We start from the raw sequence: 22,913 nt of genomic DNA, 5'->3' as shown, positions 1-22,913 counted from the left end.
TAGGGGAACGACTTGCATGCTCCCATTCCAGCATGTTCCTAGTATCCAACTCAGGTCATCAGGCCTGGCAGCAAATGCCTTTGCATACTGCACCATCTCACTGGCCCTCCTCCTCACCTTTAAGGAATGAATAATTTAGATCTGTTTTCAGTGTGAGATGCACCTAGAGGTCACGGGAGAATGGCAGATAAGCAGGAGGCGCTAGGCCACCCTTCATAGCTGCCAGCTGATTATCTAGGTATTCTCAGTTCATCCTGGGGTTCAAAGGTCACAGGGAGTCTGCTATGTGACTGGGTCCAGGGATCAAAAAGGAGGACCTACTGAATCACAGGGCCTGTATTAGATAAGGTTTGTATCCTGAACCAACAGGATGGACGGTAGAATTCAGAGAGGGAGCCACACTACACATTAGGTGAAGGACCCAGCCAATGAGAAGTTTCATACCAGAGAAATGCATCAGGGACTAGAAGAAAGAGCATTTTGCAGCAAATCTGCACAGCAGCTATTTTTGCCTTTTGTCCAGGCTGAGGCCTGGCTCTGCTTGTTTCAGTCTTGCTATCCTGGGTCTCCTATAATTTTATTATGAAGTAAGGATCTTTGTCTCTCACACCTTGACCCCAAGATCATATGACTGAGGACATGCCGGAGGATGGCCCGGAGAAAGCAAAGCCCCTTTCCTCCAGTAAGAGTCTCTGAGACTTTCAAGTGTCCTCAGATCTTCAGGCAGCTCTGCCTCTGCTTGGGTCCTCTCAGACACGTGCGTTCACAGAACCCCAGCAGGTCTGCCCCGTCCGGCCTTTCTGTTTCTGAAGGACCCCACCCGCTAGGGCAAGGGAAGCAAAGATCCTACCAAGTGAAGACCCCAATCCTGCCCCTCTTACAGCAGTTTATATCCATCTCAGCACGTCTAAGGTGTGTGCTCCTTCTGTGTGTATGCTTGTTGGGGACACTGCAGGTGAAATGGGTAGAAGACAGACGTAGCTCCTGCTACAGCATCATTTTTCTAGTCTATTAAAAGCATATAAGGGTATATGTGGTAGGGGGACTGGAGAGATGGCTCAGCAGTTAAGAGCACTGATTGTTCTTCCAGAGGACCTAAGTTCAATTCCCAGTAACCACATGGTGGCTCTCAATTATCTGTAATGAGATCGGATGCCCTCTTCTGGTGTATCTGAAGACAGTGACACAGTATACTCATAAAAATAATAAATAAATCTTAAAAAAAAAATCCTAAGCTGTTAAAAAAAAAAAAAAAGGGATGACAGCCACGTGCTGTGCTGTGTGTTGCGTGCTCTGTGCTGCATGCTGTGTGCCATGTGCCTAGTCATCCCTTAGGATACTAGCCACAAAAAGGGAGTCTTGAGTGTCCTCCCTCAGAACCACCGATAGAGCGTGTTCTGAGGAGCTGGGCTCAGTGATACAAATGGACTAGGTGTGAGTGTCTCCTCCACAGGCAACTGAAAAAGACAAAACCATCAGATCCAGACTTGTCACAAAGCAGGACTTCCAGGAGGCACAGGCCGAAGTAGGGGATCAACAGTATCTCACTGAGGTTTGAGAGATGGCTCAGTGGGTAAGAGCACAGACTGCTCTTTTGAAGGTCCTGAGTTCAAATCCCAGCAACCAGATGGTGGCTCACAATCATCCTTAAAGATATCTGATGCCCTCTTCTGGTGCATCTGAAGACAGCTACAGTGTACTTACATATAATAATAAATAAATCTTTTTTATTTTTATTTATTTTTTATTTTTTGGATTTTTTTTTTTCCAAGACAGGGTTTCTCTGTATAGCCCTGGCTGTACTGGAACTCACTCTGTAGACCAGGCTGGCCTCGAACTCAGAAATTCGCCTGCCTCTGCCTCCCAGAGTGCTGGGATTACAGGTGTGTGCCACCACCCAGCATAAATAAATCTTTTAAAAAAAAAAGTGGGGCTGGAGAGATGGCTCAGTAGTTATGACCACTGATTGCTCTTCCAGAGGTCCTGAGTTCAATTCACAGCAACCATGTGGTGGATCACAACCATCTGTAATGAGATCTGAAGCCTTCTTCGGTGTCTGAAAACAGTTACAGTGTGTTACAGTGTACTCATATAAATAAATAAGTCTTAAAAAATATTTCTTTAAAAAAAAAAGTATTTATTTGGAGGCCAAGAGCAAGTGAAACCACTGTGGATTTCTTGCTCAGCTGCCTAATAAACACCAAACTGAAACCTTGGAAAGGGCCGTGCTGGCTGTGGGGAGAAAGCCATGAATTCTATGGTAGTCTGTCTGGCTTCAGCTTGCTTTGTAGCCCAGGCTACCATGAACTCATTCCCTGTTGGGAACAGGAGTGTGTGCACCACACCTAACCTTTTGTCTGTGCCTTTGTATCCCCTGATCAGATGTGTTCCTGTGAATGAATTAACTAACTCCTGTGAAATAACTGTCTTTCTGCTCAGCCCCTAGGGACAGCTCCTTCTTGAGTCTATGAGGTCAGTATCTCCAAGGTGTTCCCCTCAAGCAGCTTCTGGGGGACTCAGGGATGAGCAGTGGCACCTCTGGTCAGCAGTCAGGAGGAGGACAGTGGAGGGTCATGCTCCTGCTTTGGGACTGTCTCACTCAAGTGAATTAAGTTCATTCTGGAGAAGGCAAGAACAGCTCTTCCTTGTCAAAGTCTGAGCAGATGAGCCCTGCCTGGACCTGGATCTTTGACCTGCTCAGCAAGCAGGCAAAGGCTCGTGGATGCAGTGGTTAGCAGAAGAGCCTGCGGCTGCTCAGCCAGCTCGCTTTCTGTTGGACACAGTGTCCTTGACAGGCAAGGGCATCTGCTTTTCTGCCCTGTTTAGTCTCCGCACGTGTAATCTCTCTCTTTCTCCCTCTCCCTCCTTCCCTCCCTCCCTCCCTCTCCCTCTCTCTCTCACACACATACACACACACATATATACACACAACCTCATTGTTAAAAGTGAACATATATAGACACAAAATCCTGTAACAAATTGCTTCAGCTAGGCTAAATTTGATCTCCTTTAAAATTCCAAATAAACTGTGAAAGCTGGCAGACTCAGGAGCCCTCCAGCCATGCCAAGTTAACTCCTGCACTACCTCCTGGAAGCACCTCAGTGAGGCTGCTCAGCTGGCCCTAGCACACACCCCCACCCAGGTGGAAAGGGTCCCAACACGATCTTCCCACTCTAACACAAGCATTGCTTGCCACTACCTCTTATGTGATCAAGCAGGCCTGATTGCAAATCAAACTGTGATGGCAAGGGATTGTGTTCTCAGAGCACAGGCTCAGAGAACACAAACTTAGCAATGCTGGTTGGTGTGTTTAGGTTCCAGTCGGTGTGTTTAGATGTTCGTGTTTCAGCCAATCTCAAGAAAATCCACTCGTTTTCTACAGGTAAAAAGAAGACACCTGAGCTGTTGACCACGATTCCCACCCCCTCCCATGTTGTACATTCAGGGACCCATGTATAGAGCCTTCAGTCCTCATCTAATGAGGTGCCAGTAGGGCCAGTCCTCAAAAGATCTGAGTTCTAGTTTAGAACCCTCCACTGCCCAAGTGCTCAGGGACTAACTGCTGTGGCCGGCACGTTTATCAAAGCCATCACTATGTATGCTGGGCTGTGTACCAGGAGGTGCCAGGGTTCTTTACTTCCCTCTGGTCTGTTCCCGGGAACCAGCCACGTGACTCTGGTCACACACCAGCAGTCAAGGCCTGTTGCTCACATCACCAGATTCAGTTGGCCACCATGGCCAACTGACAGTTAGTGGGTACTTTCTGTTAGTTTATTTGTACTTACTTATTGTTTATTTGCTTGTTTCTTTAAGAGAGGGTCTCATTACATAGCTCTGGCCTTCCTGGAATTCACTATGTAGACCAGGCTGGCCTGGAACTCACAGAGCTCCACCTACCTCTGCCTCCCGAGTGCTGGGATTAAAAGCATGCTCCACTACACCCAGCTTGTCAATATATTTAAAAAGTTCTATAATTCTGAGTATGACTGTTTTCCTTGCATGTATGTATGAGCACCAATGTATGTAGTGCCCGTGGAACTCTTCAGACTGAGGGAAAGCCTGAAGAGTTAAATAGTGTCAACTTACTGTGACCTGATGATGTTGCAGAATACTGAAACAACGGAGGAAGGAAGCCATGATCAAGCATCGCTCATCCAAACAGAGCACACAGTGCAACACAAAATAACACTAAGGAACGTAAGCAGGACAAGGTGACACAGTCCTGAAAACCAATACCGAGTAGACTGAGGCAGGAGGATTATAAGATGGCCAGTTAGAGCTAAACAGGAAGATCCTACCTCAAAAAACAAACCAGGCTCGGTGGCTTAAGCCTATAATCCTCATACTTGGAGGTTAGAGGGAGGAGTATCTCAAGTTTAAGGCCAGTCTCATTTACATAGAGAGTTGAAGGCTAGCCGGGTGGTGGTGGCACACGCCTGTAATCTCAGCACTCTGGGAGGCAGAGGCAGGCAGATTTCTGAGTTTGAGGCCAGCCTGGTCTACAGAGTGAGTTCCAGGACAGCCAGGGCTATACAGAGAAACCCTGTCTCGAAAAAACCAAATCCAAAAAAAAAAAAAAAAAAAAAAACCAAGAAAGTTGAAGGCTAGCCTGGATTACATGAGACCTTGTCTCAAAACACCCAGGTGGATGTGGTGATGTACACTTTTAATCTCAGCATCAAACACATTCAGTATGCAGGCAGAGGCAGGTGGATCTGGGCGTTCCAAGGGAGCCAGTACTATACAGAGAGACTGTCTCAAACACAAAACAAACAAAAAAATCCAGATAAAATAAACAAACATAGCTAAAGTCCCACAGAAAACAGTCACCAGGACCACCCTAGAATGAAGCCAACTGCCACAAGAATCTCAGAAAATCCTCAACTACCTGAGAATCCCATATATTTCTAAGTAATCTAGATTAAGTGTGAAAGCAGACCCCCATCAAGCCAGCAACTGCTTCTCAGCAGATTTCTGGTGGGGAAAGGAAATCTTCTCCACAATGCTGCTGGAATAATTGAAGGAAATCGACCCTCAAGATCCACAAGTGTTGTGTTGAATGAACGAAACAAGAAAGGAAGGGGACACTGGGGGGCCTCTGCACTGCTGCGCAACGCCACTGCTTGGTACTAACCTCTGACAACAGAAAGAGGTAGGAATGCCAGACGATGACACTGGGAGCCACTGGGGTAGCTGCCCTCACTAGTGTGGCTGGTGATGTTTGCCAAAGCCATAATAGGATATAGGCATTTTATTGTGGTTGAATTGAATTTTGCTTTGATTAAAAAACAGTCCAAAGCACACAGAAAATGTTAGTAATCATTTATCTTTGGAAGCATTGGGCCCTGGTGTGGAGAAGCTACAGGAAAACATGGTGGTCACAAGGTCACAACATCCTCCATGATCCACAGGAGGCAGGGCACTGCAACAGCAAATGGAAAACAATGTGTGTTTATGTATCAGATCCACACCAAGTAACACTTTCCAAAGTTAAAATGTGAGACATGTTTTACTACATAAAAACAGCCTAAATGGAGAAACATCTATGAAAACTATGCGTTCAAAAATAATGGTTGGTATATATAAAAATGTCTTCCCTAATGAAATATGCCAATCTTATACAAAATGTTTCTTTACTGTCTGCTCCCCTCATTTGTATTATTTTCCAGATCTCCCTTCTCAGGGCCAGTGGACCAATGATCTTCGTCAGCCAGCACAGGAATCATAGGCTATCCCAGGGTGACAGGTACAGGTCTGAGCTCACATTACCTCTTTCCTCTCTGCATCAACCTGCATTCTCGCCTGGGTCACAGCAGCTTCCCTGCAAGAGCTCGCCTGCTTGGCTTGTTCAAACAGCGTCTTCAGCTGCTGCGCTGTGTTGAGTAGGGAATTGACCATCTCCTCCAGGTACAGCCAGCTCCGATGTTCTGACATCTCCAGCCCACTGACCACAGTGGGAGAGACGGCTTTGGTGGGAGTGGAGGGTGGCACAGCCAAGGCGGGCAGCGAAGTCAGGACTAGAATGTAGAATGTGGGATAAACAAGAGATTAGTGACTTCCAAGCTTCGTTACAGCCTCAGGTGTGAGGAGATGCACTGGAGATGAACAATGCCCCCACTCTTGCTCACGTTCCCATATACTGTTAATCAAAAATCTTCCCTGAGGGCTGATCACTTCTAAAATAAGGCCTACAGTAGAAGCTCACAGACAGACAAGAAGAAATAGCAAGCAAGTCACTCACCCAGAGAAGGGGTAACCATGAAATACAGAAGCAAACAGCCACAGGACAAGCACACTGAGGGCAAGGAACAGAGACATTCAGCCAGCTCCACACACAGGAAAACCAAGGCTTGTCTGGAAAGGCTTTCTGGGGTCTGTAGTCAATATGGAGGTAACTCAGGACAATGAGAGACATGATTCTCACGGCTGCAGAAGAAAGCCACCAAGACAGACAGTGGGGGACCAGAACACACTGTGATTTTAGATTCAGTAGACACTGTGAACTCCCTCTGCAGGTGGGCCTAGAATAGAGGTGCATGGGGGCAGGGTGCAAAGCACTTTCTACTTTAGTCTACTGAGAAGTCTGGGAATAGATGCACCATGAACACCCAGAGTGACAGGGCTTCTGTGGGATGCTGTTTCTACTGCACAAAGCCTCTTTCCAATTCCCCTGTGAACTGGATAAGGCACCCAGTCATCACAAAAGCCAGTACTCAACAGTTCCAACCTCTATGATATAGGCCAGATATACCAGTGGCTTCTGAAAGGAGAGGGGAATGTAAAACTTGGCATGAGGGCCAATAAGGTTGCTCACTGAGTAAAGCACTTGCAGCACAAGCATAAAAATCTGAGTTCGAATCCCAGGCACTCAGGTAAAATCTAGATGTGATAGTACACATCTGCAACCCCAGCATGCCTCTGAGCTTTGAGGTGAGATTGAGGAGATAGGAGAGACCACCCAGGCTCTGGACGACAGCTAGCCTGGTATTGGCAGTGGAGAAAACGAGAGGCCTGTGTCAACAAGGAGGAGGTGAAGACTGATAGCCGGGTCAGTCTCTGACCTCCACGTGCACATGCAGTACTACACCAGGGCATCAGAAGGCCACACTCACACACACAATGTACATAGAAACACACATGCTGGGTATGGCAGTGCATGCCTTTAACCCCAGCACTCAAAAGACAGAGGAAGGAGATCTCTGTGAGCTCAAAGACAGCCAATATATTGAGTTCCAGCCAGAGTTATATAGTGGGGCCCCCATATCAAAACAACAACAAAGGAACACTACACTACACGCGCACACACACACACACACACACACACACACACACACACAGAGAGAGAGAGGGGGGGGGAGAGAGACTAATGAAAAACTTGGGATGAACCTCAAATTAAGGCAGAAAGAAAGTCCCTGAAGTGAGGGGCAAGTCAACACAGAGGCCACCTATGCAGCTCCTGTTGCCTCATACAGGGCTGGCTCTAAGTGTGGGAGTATGAACAGAAATCAGGAAAGCAGCCATTAGAACTGACTGAAACAAGAAGCCCTATATCCAGCCTAGTGGGAAGTGGGAAGAGGCACCATAGACCTTTGTGGTCTCAGGAACCTCTCATGAGAGTTCCTTACCTTCACTCAGTTGTCAGGATTACCCTCAGCAAGGAGGAGACAGGGCTCAGAAGGAGGACACAGGATCCCAGGCACCCCTGTCACAGGTCTGCACCATCACTGACAACAACCCATTCCACAGGAGCCAACATCATAGTACCAGGGTAAGGGGCAAGCTACACGACAACTGTTGGTAGGTGAAACAGTATTCAGGGGACAGTGTCCGGGAAGCAAGTGCTGGCTCACCCTGCCACTGGGGACTACCATTTCCTGGCTCACGGGTGACTAGTAAATGCTGACTTAATTCCTGAGTTTTATACCATCTTTTTGTGTGTGTGTAGGAAATAAAATAAAACACTGAATCATGTTGGGTAATGCCTGCAACTACTCTTAAATAGTTTGGAGGGGGGAGGAAGTTCTTTGTATTGTATTTACAACTTTTTTGAATATTTGAAATCTATTTTTAAAAACGTATTTTAATGTTATTAAGTGTCTGTGGTCTCCTGCAAGCTGAGTACTAAGATGTGCCGTAGAGAACACATCCTCCTAGGGCAGGATAGGACCCAGGCTGCAGCAGAGACGGAGAGGAGGCTGACATGGGCTGGAAGAAGTGGGCTGAGCTGAGTCTGTGGGACGGAAGAGGTCAGGAGGATAAAAGGGAAGATAATGACAAAGGTGAGGGAAGACTTTATCTTATTTGTTTTTAGCTCTTGGAGTCAAATTCTCAATGCTGAGAAACTGGATAAGTATAAAACCAAATGCCCATCAGCAGGGGAAGGTGCAGGTAATATTCTATCCATAATATGTACCTTTAAAAAGTATCTGACACAGAAATTTGCTCAAGATGTGCCACTAAGTGAAAACCCAAAGTCAAGGTGCCCACAGAGAGGGTCATCTCAACTGTGGGGACACAGATACTGGCACAGACCCTTACACAGACACAGCCTGATCCACTTCCATGGCTCGTCAAGGCAAGGAGATAGTCTGCTCACACATTTCTGTTGGGGTGCACCTGACAATACCAACAATAGGTCATTTCAGTTTCTATGGAAGCAGCCTGATACAAACAAAAGAAATCTTACATATGAGTGAAAAGAATAGTTGTGTGTAGTAAAACTATTTGCAAACACAGGCAGAAGGCTGGACCTTGTCAGCCCTAAGCCAGCACTACAAGAGAAAAAACAAACACATCAGTACAAGCCCTATTTCATTCACAAGAAGCAATTCCGAGGCTGGGGTACTGGGTCAGAGGTAGAGAACACTCGCCTAGCTTGTATGAGATGCTATTGAGTTCCATCCCTAGCACTACAGAAAATAAAAGTCAAACAAAAGCATATTTGTTGAGGACTGTAGCTTGCATGCACATAAATTTTATACTCACCAATTTTGGGATGTGATGTTGGCAATGCAGCTTCTGGAAACGGGGCAATCTGACAACTGTCCTGATAGCCAGGGTAGTGAGGTTCAGGGTGGCCAACCCTGCAGGGAGGCTGCACACCTGCCTCTTGCACTGCAAGAAAGAGGCAGACAGCCTCAGCGCAGCAGACTTAATTCCAAGTCCCTACAGTGGCACACTCAATCCAGAGACCCCACCCTTGGTAGCTGCTGACTGACCTAAGTATATATTTTGAATTGATGGCACACTGGAATTCAGGTGGTTGAGGAAATACAATTTATCACAAAAGATATCAAGTGCTTTGTTAGCATGACTCTTAAGGTGACACATGACTAAGATTGTTTCTAGTGGCTGGTGTTAGTCTAAAGCAACATCAGCAAATGCTACCTATCTCCAGCTCTGTATGTTGGTCACAGTGCTTTGTCTCCAATACCCAGCAGGCTCCTATCAAGATAAAGTCCTGCTCAAGGTCTCTGTGAGGAGTCAGGCAACAGACCGTCATAGGGATTGGGGTGCATCAGGCAGCTCCTGAGACAACTTACCTGTGGCTCCTGCAAAGACATCGCCTTGGGCTGGGCTCTCAGAGATGACAGCAGTGGCCTCTACAGTGGATGCTCGGTCAAAGGTTAGTGCTCCAGAGGTAGTGATCTGTCCTGAGGGTGTCACAGTGACTGGAAAGGCAAAAAGGCATTTTATTCATGGCCACATCAGGCACTGGGCTAGAAGCACCTTTGCAAAGGTGCAGGCTTCAGAGATCCCAGGAGCAGACCCAGGGACATACCCCACATGTGGTATGACATCAGGAAGTCAGTGACCTTGGCTCCTAGGGGAAAGAGCCAGAGAGGGCGGGACTCAGGCCTCTATCCACACTGCCAAGTCTGACTGTGGGGACAGGGAACTGTGCGCTCCAGCCAGAAAATACAATGTGAATGAACTTTAAAATACTTTGCAGTTTGAATCAAAGGAAAACACTTTTCGTTGTCAGACTGTTTCAGCAATGAGGATCCCTGAGTTGGGTTAAGGTAGAAAGACAGGATGACCACTCAGCAAAGCACTGCTGTGCTGTGCGAGCACTCACAGGTGGTGGCCGCTGTGGCAGGAAGCAGCGTGATGTTCTTGGGGGAATCCTTCTTCACTGGCGTCGTAGGCAGCTCATTCTCTTTCTTGCGCCTTTTATAAGGGACGAAGAGCCTGACAGGGCCACTCTGGGGGAGAGGGGTAAGATTGCTGAGCAAGCCACATCTGAAGGACACCACCTGCTTCCCACTCCTCATCAAATTAGTGACTTATACTACTACGGAGAGCAGAAGCCCACAGGAGCCCTCAGAATGGCAGAGAAGACATTTTCTGAAGAAATCCACGAACAGCACTGCTGTCAGGCAAGCACACATCCTCGACATCTGGAGCTTCAGAGTCTTAGAAGAAAGGAAGTGGGCCCAAGGAAAGGAGAACAAGGAAAACCACAGCCTGAAATGAAAATCAGCAGCAGCGGGGGTCATGCAGAGCCATCTGTAGCACAAGGAAGCAGCACCAGGCAGCAGCAGGGTGCGGGCCTATAATCTCAACAACCAAGGCAGAGGCAAGATGACTGCCTCAGGGCGTGTTCAAGTCTGGGTTACAATCTGAGACCCTACCTCAAAAAGAAAAAGCTTAGGGGCTGGGCCCAGTGGCACAGGCCTTTAATCCCAGCACTCGGGAAGCAGAGGCAGGTGGATTTCTGTGAGTTCAAGACCAGCCTCATCTATAGAGTGAGATCCTGTCCTGAAAAGAAAGCAAATAGCTCAGTGGTGGATGATGACAGCACTTGGCACTAAACCTGCCAAGACCTGAGCTTGATCCCTGTCTCCCTCCCACCTCAACCATTAACCAAAAAAATTCCCTATAGACATGCTCATAAAATATCTGATATAAATAATTCCTCAATTGAGATTCCCTCTTCAAGGTTTGTAACATGCCTCCACCTGGTGAGTGCCGCACAGGTGTGCAAAACTTGTGTGTTGTGTGCTGGGGGAGGGGTTTGAACCCAGTGGCTTTGTGCATGCTGGGCAACCATTCTTCCAGCTGAGCTGTAGCCCTAGCCCTCCCCTCCTTATGTGGCTCTTTAGCATCTGGACATGCACCTCTCCTGGCTACAGCTGCTGTGCTTCTGGGCCATGCTTCTTTCTCAGCTCCCTGTCTTAGTTTAGCTGAGAACCAGACCTCACAGTCGACACACTGTGGTGGGAGTGGGTATGGGCACCCACTAACCCTGGCTTTTTGCTCTGTTTCTTGGGGTTCACATTGTCTCCTGCAGGGTGTAATGGCCTCTGAGAGTTCAACCTGGGTGTACAGTTACTTCAGGTAAAAGTAGGCCTCTGGCTAGCTGGTTCTGTCCTTGGCTTCTCTATTAAGCAGTGCCAACTTGTAGTGCTACAGTAGGGCTCTAGAGTTCTTAACAGATTCCTGGCATGTAAATTGCCAGTATCTTAGCAGGTTAACCTATGGCTCTTCAAGGCAAACCTCAGGAGCCAGCTCTTAAGCTGAGTAGGCTTTTCTTAGTTGTTGCTTTTTTAAAAAGATTTATTTATTGTCTGTATATGAGTACACTGCAGCTCTTCAGACACCAGGAAAGGGTATCAGATCCCATTAGAGATGGTTGAGCTACCATGTGGCTGCTGGGAATTGAACTCAGAACCTCTGGAAGAGCAGTCAGTGCTCTTAACCACTGAGTCATCTCTCCAGCCCCAGGCTGCTGCTTTTCTTAATTCTCCCTAGCTAACGCAAGGCAGCATCTTGCTCTGGTGTGGCTACCAACATCCCTAGAGTCTCTAAAACAAAGTCACTTCATTAGAGGAGTCATAGTTCACTCTATCAAAACAGCAGCCACACGGTGTGAGCAGGGATTAAGGTGAAACTCATCGCTGTTGGAAAGTGGTTCTTCTCAGTAGAAGAAACCAAGCAATAGGTTCAGCTTGATCCAGAGGGGCTGAGGTAAGGAGTCTTCACTTAGCACTTTGGGAAGTTACTATAACCTACAGCTATCAGGTGGCCAAGGCGATAGTCCACCGCTATTAGGAAACCTGTCCCTCGAGGGGAGCTGAGTGAGACGGACTAACCTGGAGTGGAGCCTCTCTCACCCTGAGCTGGAGGCGGGTCCCTGCCTCACCTCTGGCAGCTGTTGTCTCCTTTGCACTTGGACCTCTTCTTGGGTGTTTACTGACCTGTGGGGTCCCTCGGGACAATCTCCAGAGACCTGAAGTATTTGTCTTTCAGTTGTCACCACTCACTTCTTTGGGAAGTAGACTAATGTACTTCACAGCCCCTTGAGCAGTGGTTCTCAACCTTCCTACTGCCTCGACCCCTTAATACAGTTCCTCATGTACAGTTCCTCGCTCCCGTAAAATTATTTTGCTACTACTCAATAATTCTAATTTTGCAATTGTCATGAGTCGTAATGTAAATATCTGAGATGTAGGATATCTGATATGCAATTCCTGTGTAAGGCTAGTTGTTCAACCCCCAAGAGGTTGTGACCCACAGGTTGAGATTGCTGCCCTAGTGGAAGCCAAAGCGTAAACAAACCAACAAAGCCCAGATATTGAGCAGTATTTAACTTTGGTTCCATGTCTTAGAAACTCTGGGTCTAACCCTGTCCCAAAGATAGCCCCAGGTGTTTTCTTCTAAAATGTCACAGCATGTCCTCTCACTGTTAGATCTTTGCAACAATTTGAATTCACTTTTATCTACAGTGTAGTTTGGGTCGAAGTTCATTCCTTGTCCAGAAACATCTAATGGTTCAGCAGTACATGTTGGAAGGTTGGGGTTGGCAGCTGGACTCTGTTCAGTTCTCAAGAGGTCCCTGATCCTCTCTGCTGATACACTGTAGATTACCACAACAATAGAGAACCTGTACAAGCTCAGTGTGATCTTGGCAATTTCAGATGTCTTTTTCTATTTTTATCTGAAATACAGTCTCATAATGTAATCCTGGCTGGCCTGAAACTCACTATGTAGACTGGACTGACCCCTAATCTATAGAAATCCACCTGCCTTTGCTTCCTGAGACCTGAGATTAAAGGTGTGTGCTACTACACCTAACTTTCTTTTTTTGATGTTTTTTGTTTTTGCTTTATTTTGTTTTGTTTTGTTTTTTGAGACAGGATTTCTCTGTGTAGTCCTGGCTGTCCTGGAACTCATTCTGCACACCAGGCTGGCCTTGAACTCCCAAGTGCTGGGATTAAAGGCGTGTGCCACCACTGCCCAGCAAGACTTCTTTTTCAAAACTGCCTTGGCTATTTTATCCCCTTCACCCTTTCATATAAACTTTAGAATCAGTCTCTCTGATTCAGGATCTGAGGATCCTGTTGAGATTCTGACTACACTGGGCCTATCAGTTTGGGGGGTTATTGCCCTCACTCTGCTGAACCTCCCAGCCGTGAGGCAGTATGACTTGACTATCCAAGTTTCTGATGAGTGCACTTTCTAGTTTTCAAAACACAAAGCCCACCATATTTTATACGATTTATACCTAGAGACTTATGCTTTGCAGCAGTATCAACGGTTCTGTGTTGTGTCCTGAACCACTTGAAGGACCAATCCCTGCTTGCTACTCTGCAATACCTTAGGCTCTCTGACATCTCGTGTGTGTGTGTGTGTGTGTGTGTGTGTGTGTGTGTGTGTGTGTGTGTGTGTGTGTGTTGTCTGTTTGTTTGGTTGATTGGATTTTGTTGGTTTTTTTTTTTCAAGACAGGATTTTTCTGTGTAGTACTGACTATCCTGGAACTTGCTCTGTAGACCAGGATGGCCTCGAACTCACAGAGATCCACCTGCCTCTGCCTCTGGAGTGCTGGATTAAAGGTATGAGCCACCACTGGCCCCCATTTTTGTTTTGGGTTTTTTAAAAATGTTGTTTAAAATTATATTATTTTCATTAAAGTTTTTATAGTAGAATTATATTAAAATTAAATAAATTTGGTGATGGAAAAGCCTTTAATCTCACTTTAATCTCAGCACTTGGGAAGCAGAGGCAGGCAGATCTCTGAGTTCAAGGCCAGCCTGGTCTAAATACTGGGTTCCAGAATAGCCAGGGATGCACAGTGAGAGTCTATCTCCAAAACGAGCAAATAGAAAATTTAAGTATACTTGGTATTTACAATCAAGAACATAGAATGTCTCCAATTATAATTTCTTTCTACCCCACACTCACATGCATGTGGACAGCACTAATTGAACTCACTATGAAAGAAAAAATAAGAGGAAATGAAGGTGAAAGGGGAACATGCTGTGGAGGGTGCAGGGAAGCGGGAAGGGGAATCGGAAGTGTGTGATCAAGACACATGGTACACACATATGAAACTATCAACTAGTCTAAAAATAGTAAGACATGGTTTCTCTGTATAGCCTTGGCTGTCCTGGAATTTGCTCTATGGACCAGGCTGGCCTTGAACTCATAGAGATCTGCCTACCTCTCACTCCCAAGTGCTAGGATTAAAAGAATGTCTTAAAAATTTCTCTCAGAAGCTGCACAGGCAGTTCAGAGGTTTGGAGCACAGCTGCTCTCTGCAGAGGACCCGTGGTTTATTCCCACACTCACAGAGCGGAGTCCAGCACCCTACAGCGGCTCACACCGTCCACCTTACGGTGGCTCACAACAGTTCAGTTCAACAAGATCTGGCGCCCTTTTCTACTCACAAACATAAACAAAACAAGTACTTTTTAAAATTCTCTCATTTTTAAAAATAGGATCTCATTAAAAAGACTTGGCTAGCCTAAGATTTGTTATGTAACCCAAGCAGGTTTCCAACTTGTAGCAATTCACCTAACTCCATGTGGTGATTTGAATGAAAATGGCCCCCATAGGCCCACAGAGAGTAGCACTATTAGGAGGTGTGGCCTTGTTGAAGAAAGTGTGTCACCCGCAGTGGGCTTTGAGGTTTCAGATGCTTAAGCCAAGCCCAGTGTCACTCTCCCTGCTGCCTGCCCATCTCAGCTTCCACTTCAGCACCAAGTCTGGCTGCAAGCTGCCAAGTTTCCCACCATGACAGTAATGGAAGAAACCTTCGAACGGCAAGCCAGCCCAACGTAAATGTTTTTCCTTTTTAAGAGTTGCCATGGTCATGGTGCCTCTTGGCAGCAAAAGGAACCCTAAATAAGAGACACCCCATCTCCTAAGTGCTGGGATCCAGCCATATCCCACCACGCCTGCCTTAAACTTTTATTTTTATCAACTCGTAACTTACCAGACTATTAATGAAATTAAACCAAGGAGATCATAACTAGGCAGCTTCTACATTATACGTTTAAGACATTTAAAAATAATTTGTATTACTAAGGAGAGTGGAAATAAAAGTAATATGCTCATGCTAGCATCTCATGTTCTAAAACTACATAGTAATACTTAGCAAAATAAATTAAGATCATGCTTCTTGAATCAGTTATGAATTTAAAATAAGGATCTATTTCAAGGACATTATAAGATCTATCGATGATAAGGTAGGAGCTTTTGTTCCTTGAATCTGAATCTGGTCCTTCACATGCTGACTAAGTGCTCTATTGGCCCCCCTCTTTTGTTTTTTTTTGTTTTTTTGTTTTTCGAGACAGGGTTTCTCTGTGTAGCCCTGGCCGTCCTGGAACTCTCTCTGTAGACCAGGCTGGCCTCGAACTCAGAAATCCGCCTGCCTCTGCCTCCCAAGTGCTGGGACTACAGGCGTGCGCCACCACCGCCCGGCGGCCCCCTCTTTTTATTTTATTTTCTTTCCTTTATTTTTTCCTCAAGACAGGGTTTCACTGTGTAGCCCTGGCTGTCCTGGAACTCATAGAGGCTGACCAGGCTGACCTTGAACTCATAGAGATCCACCTGCCTCTGCCTCTGGAGTGCTGGGACTAAAGGCATACGCCACCACCATCTCCTTAACTTTTCTTTTTTTTTTTTTTTTTTTTTTTTAAGTTTGTTTTTTTTTTTTTAGTTTTTTCTAGACAGGGTTTCTCTGTGTAGCCCCGGCTGTCCTAGAACTCACTCTGTAGACCAGACTGACCTTGAACTCAGAAATCCACCTACCTCTGCCTCCCAGAGTGCTGGGATTACAGGCGTGTACCACCACTGCCCAGCATCTTTAAGTTTTTCATTTCAAGAGTTTTACTAAGTTGCCCAGGCTGGCTTAGAACTCACTCTAAGTCAGGAACATCTTGAACATCCAAGCTTCTTGCTTTAGCCTTCCTAGCAGCTGGAATGATAACTTATGCTCCAGGCCTGGCTGTGTAATTACAACACAATGCTGAAAGAGGTGTCATGTGCATGCTTACCGTACCCACTTTAAAGGAGGCATCACTGTGGGTTCACCTGGCTCGGTATAGCTCTCCCATTTCAGTGTCCTGGATTTCCCTACAGCCACCTTCTACCCAGTGAAGGCAGCAGACTTCAGAGACAACAGAACTTTAGAAAAGGAGGGACAAAGCCTCTGCAGGCAGGAGGCGCAACACCTAATGACTTACTAGAGTCATGTCATCACAGCAGGCAGCACAGGTACAGGAGGCAGCATGAGGATTCAAAATACCATCCTGCAAACAGAGAAGAAGCTACAGATACTATATAGGTACAAATATAGAATTATATAGATACATTATACAGGCAGAAATATAGACATAAGATAAGAATCTAAGCATAAAACACAATCACTTCTGGAAAGTTCTTGTCTGTACAATGTTCCATTGCCAGCAGACTTAAGTTTCTTCCTAGGGATGAGACTCCACACTGAGCAGCCAGTCAGGAGCTGACCTGGAGCAAAAATCAAGGCTTTTTCCTAGAAAGTGGGTGTAGTGGTTACGAACATGCATTACTCTTAGAGAGGACCAAGGTTCAATTCTAAGTACCCATATGGCAGCTCATACTGTCTATAATTCCAGTCCCAGGGAATCTGACATCACAGGTACCATGCACATAGTATACATACCCATGTGCAGACAAAACACTCATAAAATAATACACCTAAAGCAAAAATTTCCTTCCTAACAATGAAATTGGAGAAAGTCAAGGCAGGTGTGGCTGGGCCCTGCCACTGCCTCTCAACCTCTCTTCCCATATGATGAGGCGTCCCTCTTCTGTGCCTACTGTTACCCATCTGCCCCCCACAGTAATTCTCTGAGTCAATGCCAGCACACACCCAGGACAAGAACATCTAAAGGGCAGCTCACCTGCTCTGACCACACTGTGAGGACTCATCATCAGATCCCATCTTGTGCCATGTTCTGGGCACTTCCCAATGTTCGTCCTAAGGCTGGTGTGGGCCCAGCACATACCTGGATGAGGCACTGCAGGGGTCTGCCTGCATAACGGATGCTTCTCTTCCAGTCCTTGCTGCTGGCTCTTCCTGCCATGGCTTCAAACTCAGTTGGGCTGTACCAGTTTTCTCCCTGCTTGATACACCGCCCACGGCCACCTGGAATGAAAGAGGCTGGTCCTTAGAATCCATCAAGGCCTGTCGCTGGCTTGCCTGGATGACATCAGTTCCTTCCTTTGCCTTTTTAATTTCTCCACCCTGCATGGCCTCTAATCACCCAATACACACTGCCTGGCAAGTGATCTCAAATCCACTGTCCATGGTCATTGCAAGCTGTACTGGGTCTCCAGTGAGCACCAGCCCAATTCAGGGATCCTCTGTCATCTGAGTGGTCTGAGCTGGCTCCACGGACGCAGGGCTGACAGTCCTCACACATCCGTCTCCTCTACCATATTTGCACATGACAGGCTTCCTTGGCCCCAGTTTACTAAGAGGGTCACACAAAAGAACACAGTCTTAACATGGAGTAATTGTAGCCATGTGCTACCTCACCTGAGCCGAGCCTACTCTTGTAGAGCGTGCCACTGATGTTCCGACAGCGCACAGGCAGCTCGCTGTCATACACCGAAGGGTCCCAGTTGTACTTGGTGCCACCTTTCTCCTGGCCTGGTGCCAGTGGGGTAGGAGGAGACTGAGGACCTGGGCAAAGAGAGGCTATGAGGATGAGTGCACAGAATGACCAGAAAAGTCCAGGATGCTCAGCCCCAAGCACCAAGCCCCTCACAGGTACATAAGGACAACGCTAAGGGGCAGTGCCAACCCTTCAGTGGGCAGCATTCCTTCTCTGCCTGGAAAACAATCTTCCTTTTATATAGACCTCTATTTAGTTTTCAAATTAACCTACATGTACACGCACACACACATGCGGCCTGGGGTCAGGTGCCGCAAGTACCTGGAGTGAGGGGTGCTGCTGGGCCCTTCAGCCCAGTGGTCTCCACAATGCTCCCATCAGTGTGGACAACTATCAGTGTGGCTTTCTCAGTGTTCAGGCTGTCACCGATCTGCAGGGCTGTCCTACCAGACTAGAAGGAAAGGCACACTGGTCAGCTCTAGGATAGCCTGAGGCGCATTACTTGACCCAATGGAATGTTACCCCACTGCAAAGACTCTAGTCACTGATCAGTAAGAGAGGATGTGCACCTAGGCCCACAAATCCTCTTCATAGACAACCCCAAGGCACACAGGGATAGAACCAAGAAGACACAAAGGCCATTACATGTGTGCACATCTGTCCAAGCTGAAGTGTACTGTGTGTTCACATGCACACCAAGCAAGTCTGCCTTGTCTAAGCAGAGTTTCTGAAGGCTGCACATAGAAGGCACAATGATGTGACAGACACAAAAGGTCTCTGATTTTGGACACAGGTGCTACTGAAAGCATCACAGATGCTGATAACCTGCAGGAGTGAACACAAGGAAAGGGGCGGGCGGACAGACACAGTCATTCTTCATGTGTCTATGAAGCAAAACAGAAAGCAAGCAAAGCCAGGCACTGAGAAGGTGCTCTGTCTGGGCTAAGTGCAGCCTGAGCCTGGTAGACGTAGGCCCGCAAGGCTGGCTGGCGTGGAGGACGGCCTGACTGCAGCCTAAGGACTCCTCCTAGGTCTCTACCTTTCTAGACTTACACTGCACCTTTCATGTTAAAGCCCCCAGCTCAAACTGAGCCTCCTGCCTTGCCTCAGAGCACAGGGAGGCGCTGGGTCACATCTAAACCCTGAGGGTCTTGAGGATGAGGATCACCCGAAATGGATGTGCAGCGAAGCTGAGGGCTCTAAAGAGAGTTGCCAGGCACCCTGAACTACACCCAGGACAGCTTACCAGGACATGTCCTGATATCGATGCCGCATTTGCCACTGATGTTGTGAAGACATTATCTGCAGAGGACCCCACATTGGCCACAGTCACTGTGGTCACTTCTACAAGAGAATGGAACAGAATAGAACTTCACACATGGCCAAGGAAGAAGACAAAAGGCAAAGGTCTTACTTGTGAGCCTTAAAGCGCCCCTGTCCACCCAGACATTTAATACTTCTGTTAATGCTCAGCTGACATCTCTAGTGCAGTCTAAAATACTTGCTTCTCCCAGAAAAGGGGATCTCTACCCTTCCCCACCAAATCTTTCACATGCAGCAAAAATGTCCACCATAACCCCCCTCATTCCCACCACTGGCCTTTCTCCCTTTGCAAAGAAGCTGCAAGTCCCATAGGTCTAGGACACCTCCTTGTCGATCAAGACATGGCAGACTCCAGTCCAGCCTCATCCCTCTCCACTGCCATAGCTCAGGCCATCCTACAGTCTTGTGTCCACTGTCTGAGGTCTCCATGACATCCTTCCCCAGAAACTCTTCCTCCTGAAAAACATGTCAGCCTGCCACAGCCGCTCCTGCAACATGAACTTGACTCCTCGGGCAAACAGGTCTACCAGCGGCAACTTCACAGCAGCTCTACAAAGATGTCTCCTGTCCCTGAGGCTTCCTGCCCCAGCCTCCCTAGGTTCTTCTGTATCCTGCTGCCTGCTACTATGTATCCTGTACAGTTGGCCTTCCCAATCTCTACAACAGTTCTGCCTGCCACCCAGCATTCTAAGAGGTCCAATACCCAGGGAAGCCTTTGGCATACAGCAAATTCCCAAAGATGCCAACTGGAGTCCTGCCAGCCCATTAAACGGGCCCTGACCAACCTGCACCCCTTGTACCTACCTAGATCCTGTCCATTATCAATCCAGACATGGAGCACACCTAATTTAGGAGCTCAGCTAGCACTGAGCTACCTGGATATATCAGACTTCAAAAACTTACAACAAGAAGTTAGAAATCTTCTGATACATAAATATACAACTAAAATTCTAATACATACATATATACACATATACGCACCCACTAGAGATGCAATTCTATTGTCACCACAGACAACATCATACTTCTTTCCTGAACTCAGAAAAATATATGCAAAAAAAGGATAAAAACTCCAAGACCCCAAATCCCAATATCAATCCAGAATCCATGGATGAAAATGGAGCATTATGCGGGGGTGGGAGGGGGGTGGGGGGCCGTGGCGCACACGCCTGTAATCCCAGCACGCTGGGAGGCGGAGGCAGGTGGATTTCTGAGTTCAAGGCCAGCCTGGTCTACAGAGTGAGTTCCAGGTCAGCCAGGGCTACACAGAGAAACCCTGTCTCGAAAAAACCAAAATCAAAAAAAAAAAAAAAAAAAAAAAAAAAAAAAGAAAATGGAGGATTACAAACTCCAGGAAAAGCCAGACAGTAGAGGCATTCGTCTTTAATCCCAGCACTCAGGAGGTAGAGGCAAGCAGAGCTACGTTCCAGCCTAGCCTGGACTACAGAGGGAGTTCCAGGATGACCAGGGTTACACAGAGAGACTCTGTCTTGAGAGAGAGAGAGAGAGAGAGAGAGAGAGAGAGAGGCTCCAGGAGAGGGACCAGAAATGGCTCAGCAGTTAAGAGTACTGTCTGCTCTTCCAAAGGTCCTCGGTTCAATTCCCAGCACCTACATAGTGGCTTACAACTCCCTATAACTCCACTTCCAAAGGAACCAAAGCCTTTTTCTGACTTCAAGGGGAACCAAGCAAACATGGGTACTTAGATAATATACATGCAGGCAAAGCAGCCGCACTCATTAAATGAATTAACTTTAAAAAGAAAAAGAAAAAAGAAAGAACTCTGGGAAGAGACCAGGTTGGCTCAGAAATTTCGAGCATACTGTTCTTTCAGAGGACGCAAGCACCCATGTTAGGATCTCACAACCATGTAACCATGTATAAGTCTAGCTCCATGAGGATTGCAGGTGCCTGCAAACACACACACACACACACACACACACACACACACACACACACAAAGCTCTAGGAAGCCTCCCTCACTCCTGTGACTGGATCTAGGCTTCAGGTAGGTAGGGTAGAAAACAAGCGGCAGCAAGGCTTCCCTACCACTGCGCTCCAGTCCCAACAGTCTGAACACCCAGCCACCCAGTGCTAGGCCTCAGCTCTGATGTACCTGAATAAAACCCCATGCCAAACCTGCAGCTTCACATTGGAAAGAACAAAACAAGAAGCATGGCGAAATGATGGTCTTGCAAGGATTCGAATGTACATGAATAAAACATTCAAGAGATCCAATCGGTAGGGAGCTCAACGCTCCGGAAGGTCAAAGGGTGGGAGATGTGATGGGGTTGTAGGAGGCAGTGTGGTGTTGTATCACCTGTACAGGGTGATACCGCTCAGCTCAAGGCTCCATTTGTCATAAAACATGACAATCCGGTGCTCTATGTGTGAGAAAACAGAAGGAACAAAATGGAAAGCTAAGTGATGGAGAAGGAGGTAATATCTGCATAGGAAAAGACTAGAAGCTGCAGCCCAGAGACTCTCATGTCACTGTATAAAGCAAGGCTGATTTCTGCATCATTACCTTTGCAAAGTTGCCTGCCTTGGACGACTCGCTCAGGTCACACTTGAACTGGCCTTTGAGACAGACAGGTCTACCAGCAGTAATGCTGCTGACCATACCTGGAGCACCTCCAGAACAGAATTCACATCTGACCCATCTGTTCTATCAGCTCCCAGGAAGCAGCATGAGAGAATAAGGCAGGTAGTAGGTACCGAGAAAGTTCCAAAGGGTAAAAAAGACAAAGAGCAGAGAGGCACACTCACACAGAGGAAATGAGTCTGTACACAGTGCAGAGCCAGACTAGTGGAGTGAGAGTGTGGTGTGTGTGTGTGTATGTGTGTGTGCAAGATGGGCATGCAGGGCACTGTGAGATGCAGGGCAGGGACTGAGCAAGTGTGCAAGGCATTGTGCGGTGCATGGGCAGGTGCAGAGTGTTAGGGCATTGTGAAGTGCACAGGCAGGTGTGAGGTGCACAGGTGGTGCAAAGCATGTGTGTAGTGTAGGTGTCAGGTGCAGGGCCATGGACAGGGGCAGGGCAGGTGTGCAGGTCACTGTGAGATGCACTGGCAGGGCAGGTGCTGAACAGATGTGCAGCACAGGTGGAAGAGAGCCTTTCCTGGAAAACAGATGTGCATGACAGATGCATAAAGCATATGGGAAATATGTGCATATGTGCGTGGTGCATGTGCTCAGGGCTTGTACGCGGGAACCCGGTGAGGCGCGAGGCCGGCGGGCGCACTTGCCTGCGAAGGCGGCGGCGGCGGCGGCCTCATCGGGGCTGGGCAGAGCCTCGGTACCCATATCCATGTGCCCAGATTCGGCCGCCATCACCGCCACAGCCGTGACCCGCCGCGTCTCGCGCTCCGCCTCGGAGTCTGCGTCCTCCTCCGAGTCCTCGTCTCTGCTTAACACCGGCTCCTCTGCCTCGCTTTCCGCTGCGGCCGCGGCGGCCGCCGCCACAGCGGCAGCGGCCGCCACCGCTGCCGCCTCGGCCAGGCCCAGCTGTTTTGCCGCCGAGTCCGAGTCCTCCATACGGACTCCGCCGAGTCCGCCCGAAGGCGCTGTCCGGGACCGCCCGAAGCGCCAGGCACCGAGCCCGAAGCGGGGCCCGAAGAGGCCGCCCGAGTTGGGCCGAGGCCGCCCGAAGCCACCGCCCGAGCAGCGACCGAAGAGGCAGGCTGACGCCCGCCGAACCGA

General features: G+C 47.7%; 1 protein-coding gene across 13 annotated transcripts in view; it reads right to left on the bottom strand.

The window, feature by feature from the left end:
* Deaf1 (DEAF1 transcription factor) overlaps nucleotides 1-22,853 on the bottom strand; it is a 33,084-nt gene extending 10,231 nt beyond the window's left edge. For 5 of the 13 annotated variants that reach the window (XR_007979794.1, XR_007979800.1, XM_052195541.1 and 2 more), the window contains exons 1-11: nucleotides 22,460-22,759; nucleotides 19,134-19,231; nucleotides 18,209-18,338; nucleotides 17,809-17,955; nucleotides 17,276-17,415; nucleotides 16,472-16,537; nucleotides 10,080-10,206; nucleotides 9,544-9,672; nucleotides 8,987-9,115; nucleotides 8,540-8,617; nucleotides 5,771-6,018 (exon numbers count right to left, since the gene is read on the bottom strand). Coding sequence is in view for 11 of the 13 variants with exons in the window: in XM_052195541.1 (XP_052051501.1) it covers nucleotides 5,771-6,018; nucleotides 8,540-8,617; nucleotides 8,987-9,115; nucleotides 9,544-9,672; nucleotides 10,080-10,206; nucleotides 16,472-16,537; nucleotides 17,276-17,415; nucleotides 17,809-17,955; nucleotides 18,209-18,338; nucleotides 19,134-19,231; nucleotides 22,460-22,748 (1,581 nt within the window). In the remaining 2 variants the exon portion in view is untranslated. Of the gene's footprint in view, nucleotides 1-5,311; nucleotides 5,424-5,770; nucleotides 6,019-8,539; nucleotides 8,618-8,986; nucleotides 9,116-9,543; nucleotides 9,673-10,079; nucleotides 10,207-10,293; nucleotides 10,842-16,471; nucleotides 16,538-17,275; nucleotides 17,416-17,808; nucleotides 17,956-18,208; nucleotides 18,339-19,133; nucleotides 19,232-19,486; nucleotides 19,667-22,459 lie in introns of those variants that run through there. The other 8 variants (XM_052195581.1, XM_052195593.1, XM_052195559.1 and 5 more) reach the window with 8 other exon arrangements.
* Nucleotides 22,854-22,913: the final 60 nt, after the last annotated feature.

Source organism: Apodemus sylvaticus, chromosome 1 (genome assembly GCF_947179515.1).
Source record: "Apodemus sylvaticus chromosome 1, mApoSyl1.1, whole genome shotgun sequence".
Lineage (NCBI taxonomy): Eukaryota > Metazoa > Chordata > Mammalia > Rodentia > Muridae > Apodemus > Apodemus sylvaticus.
Note: the sequence above shows the minus strand (reverse complement) of the source record. Positions and strands in the feature narration are given on the sequence as shown.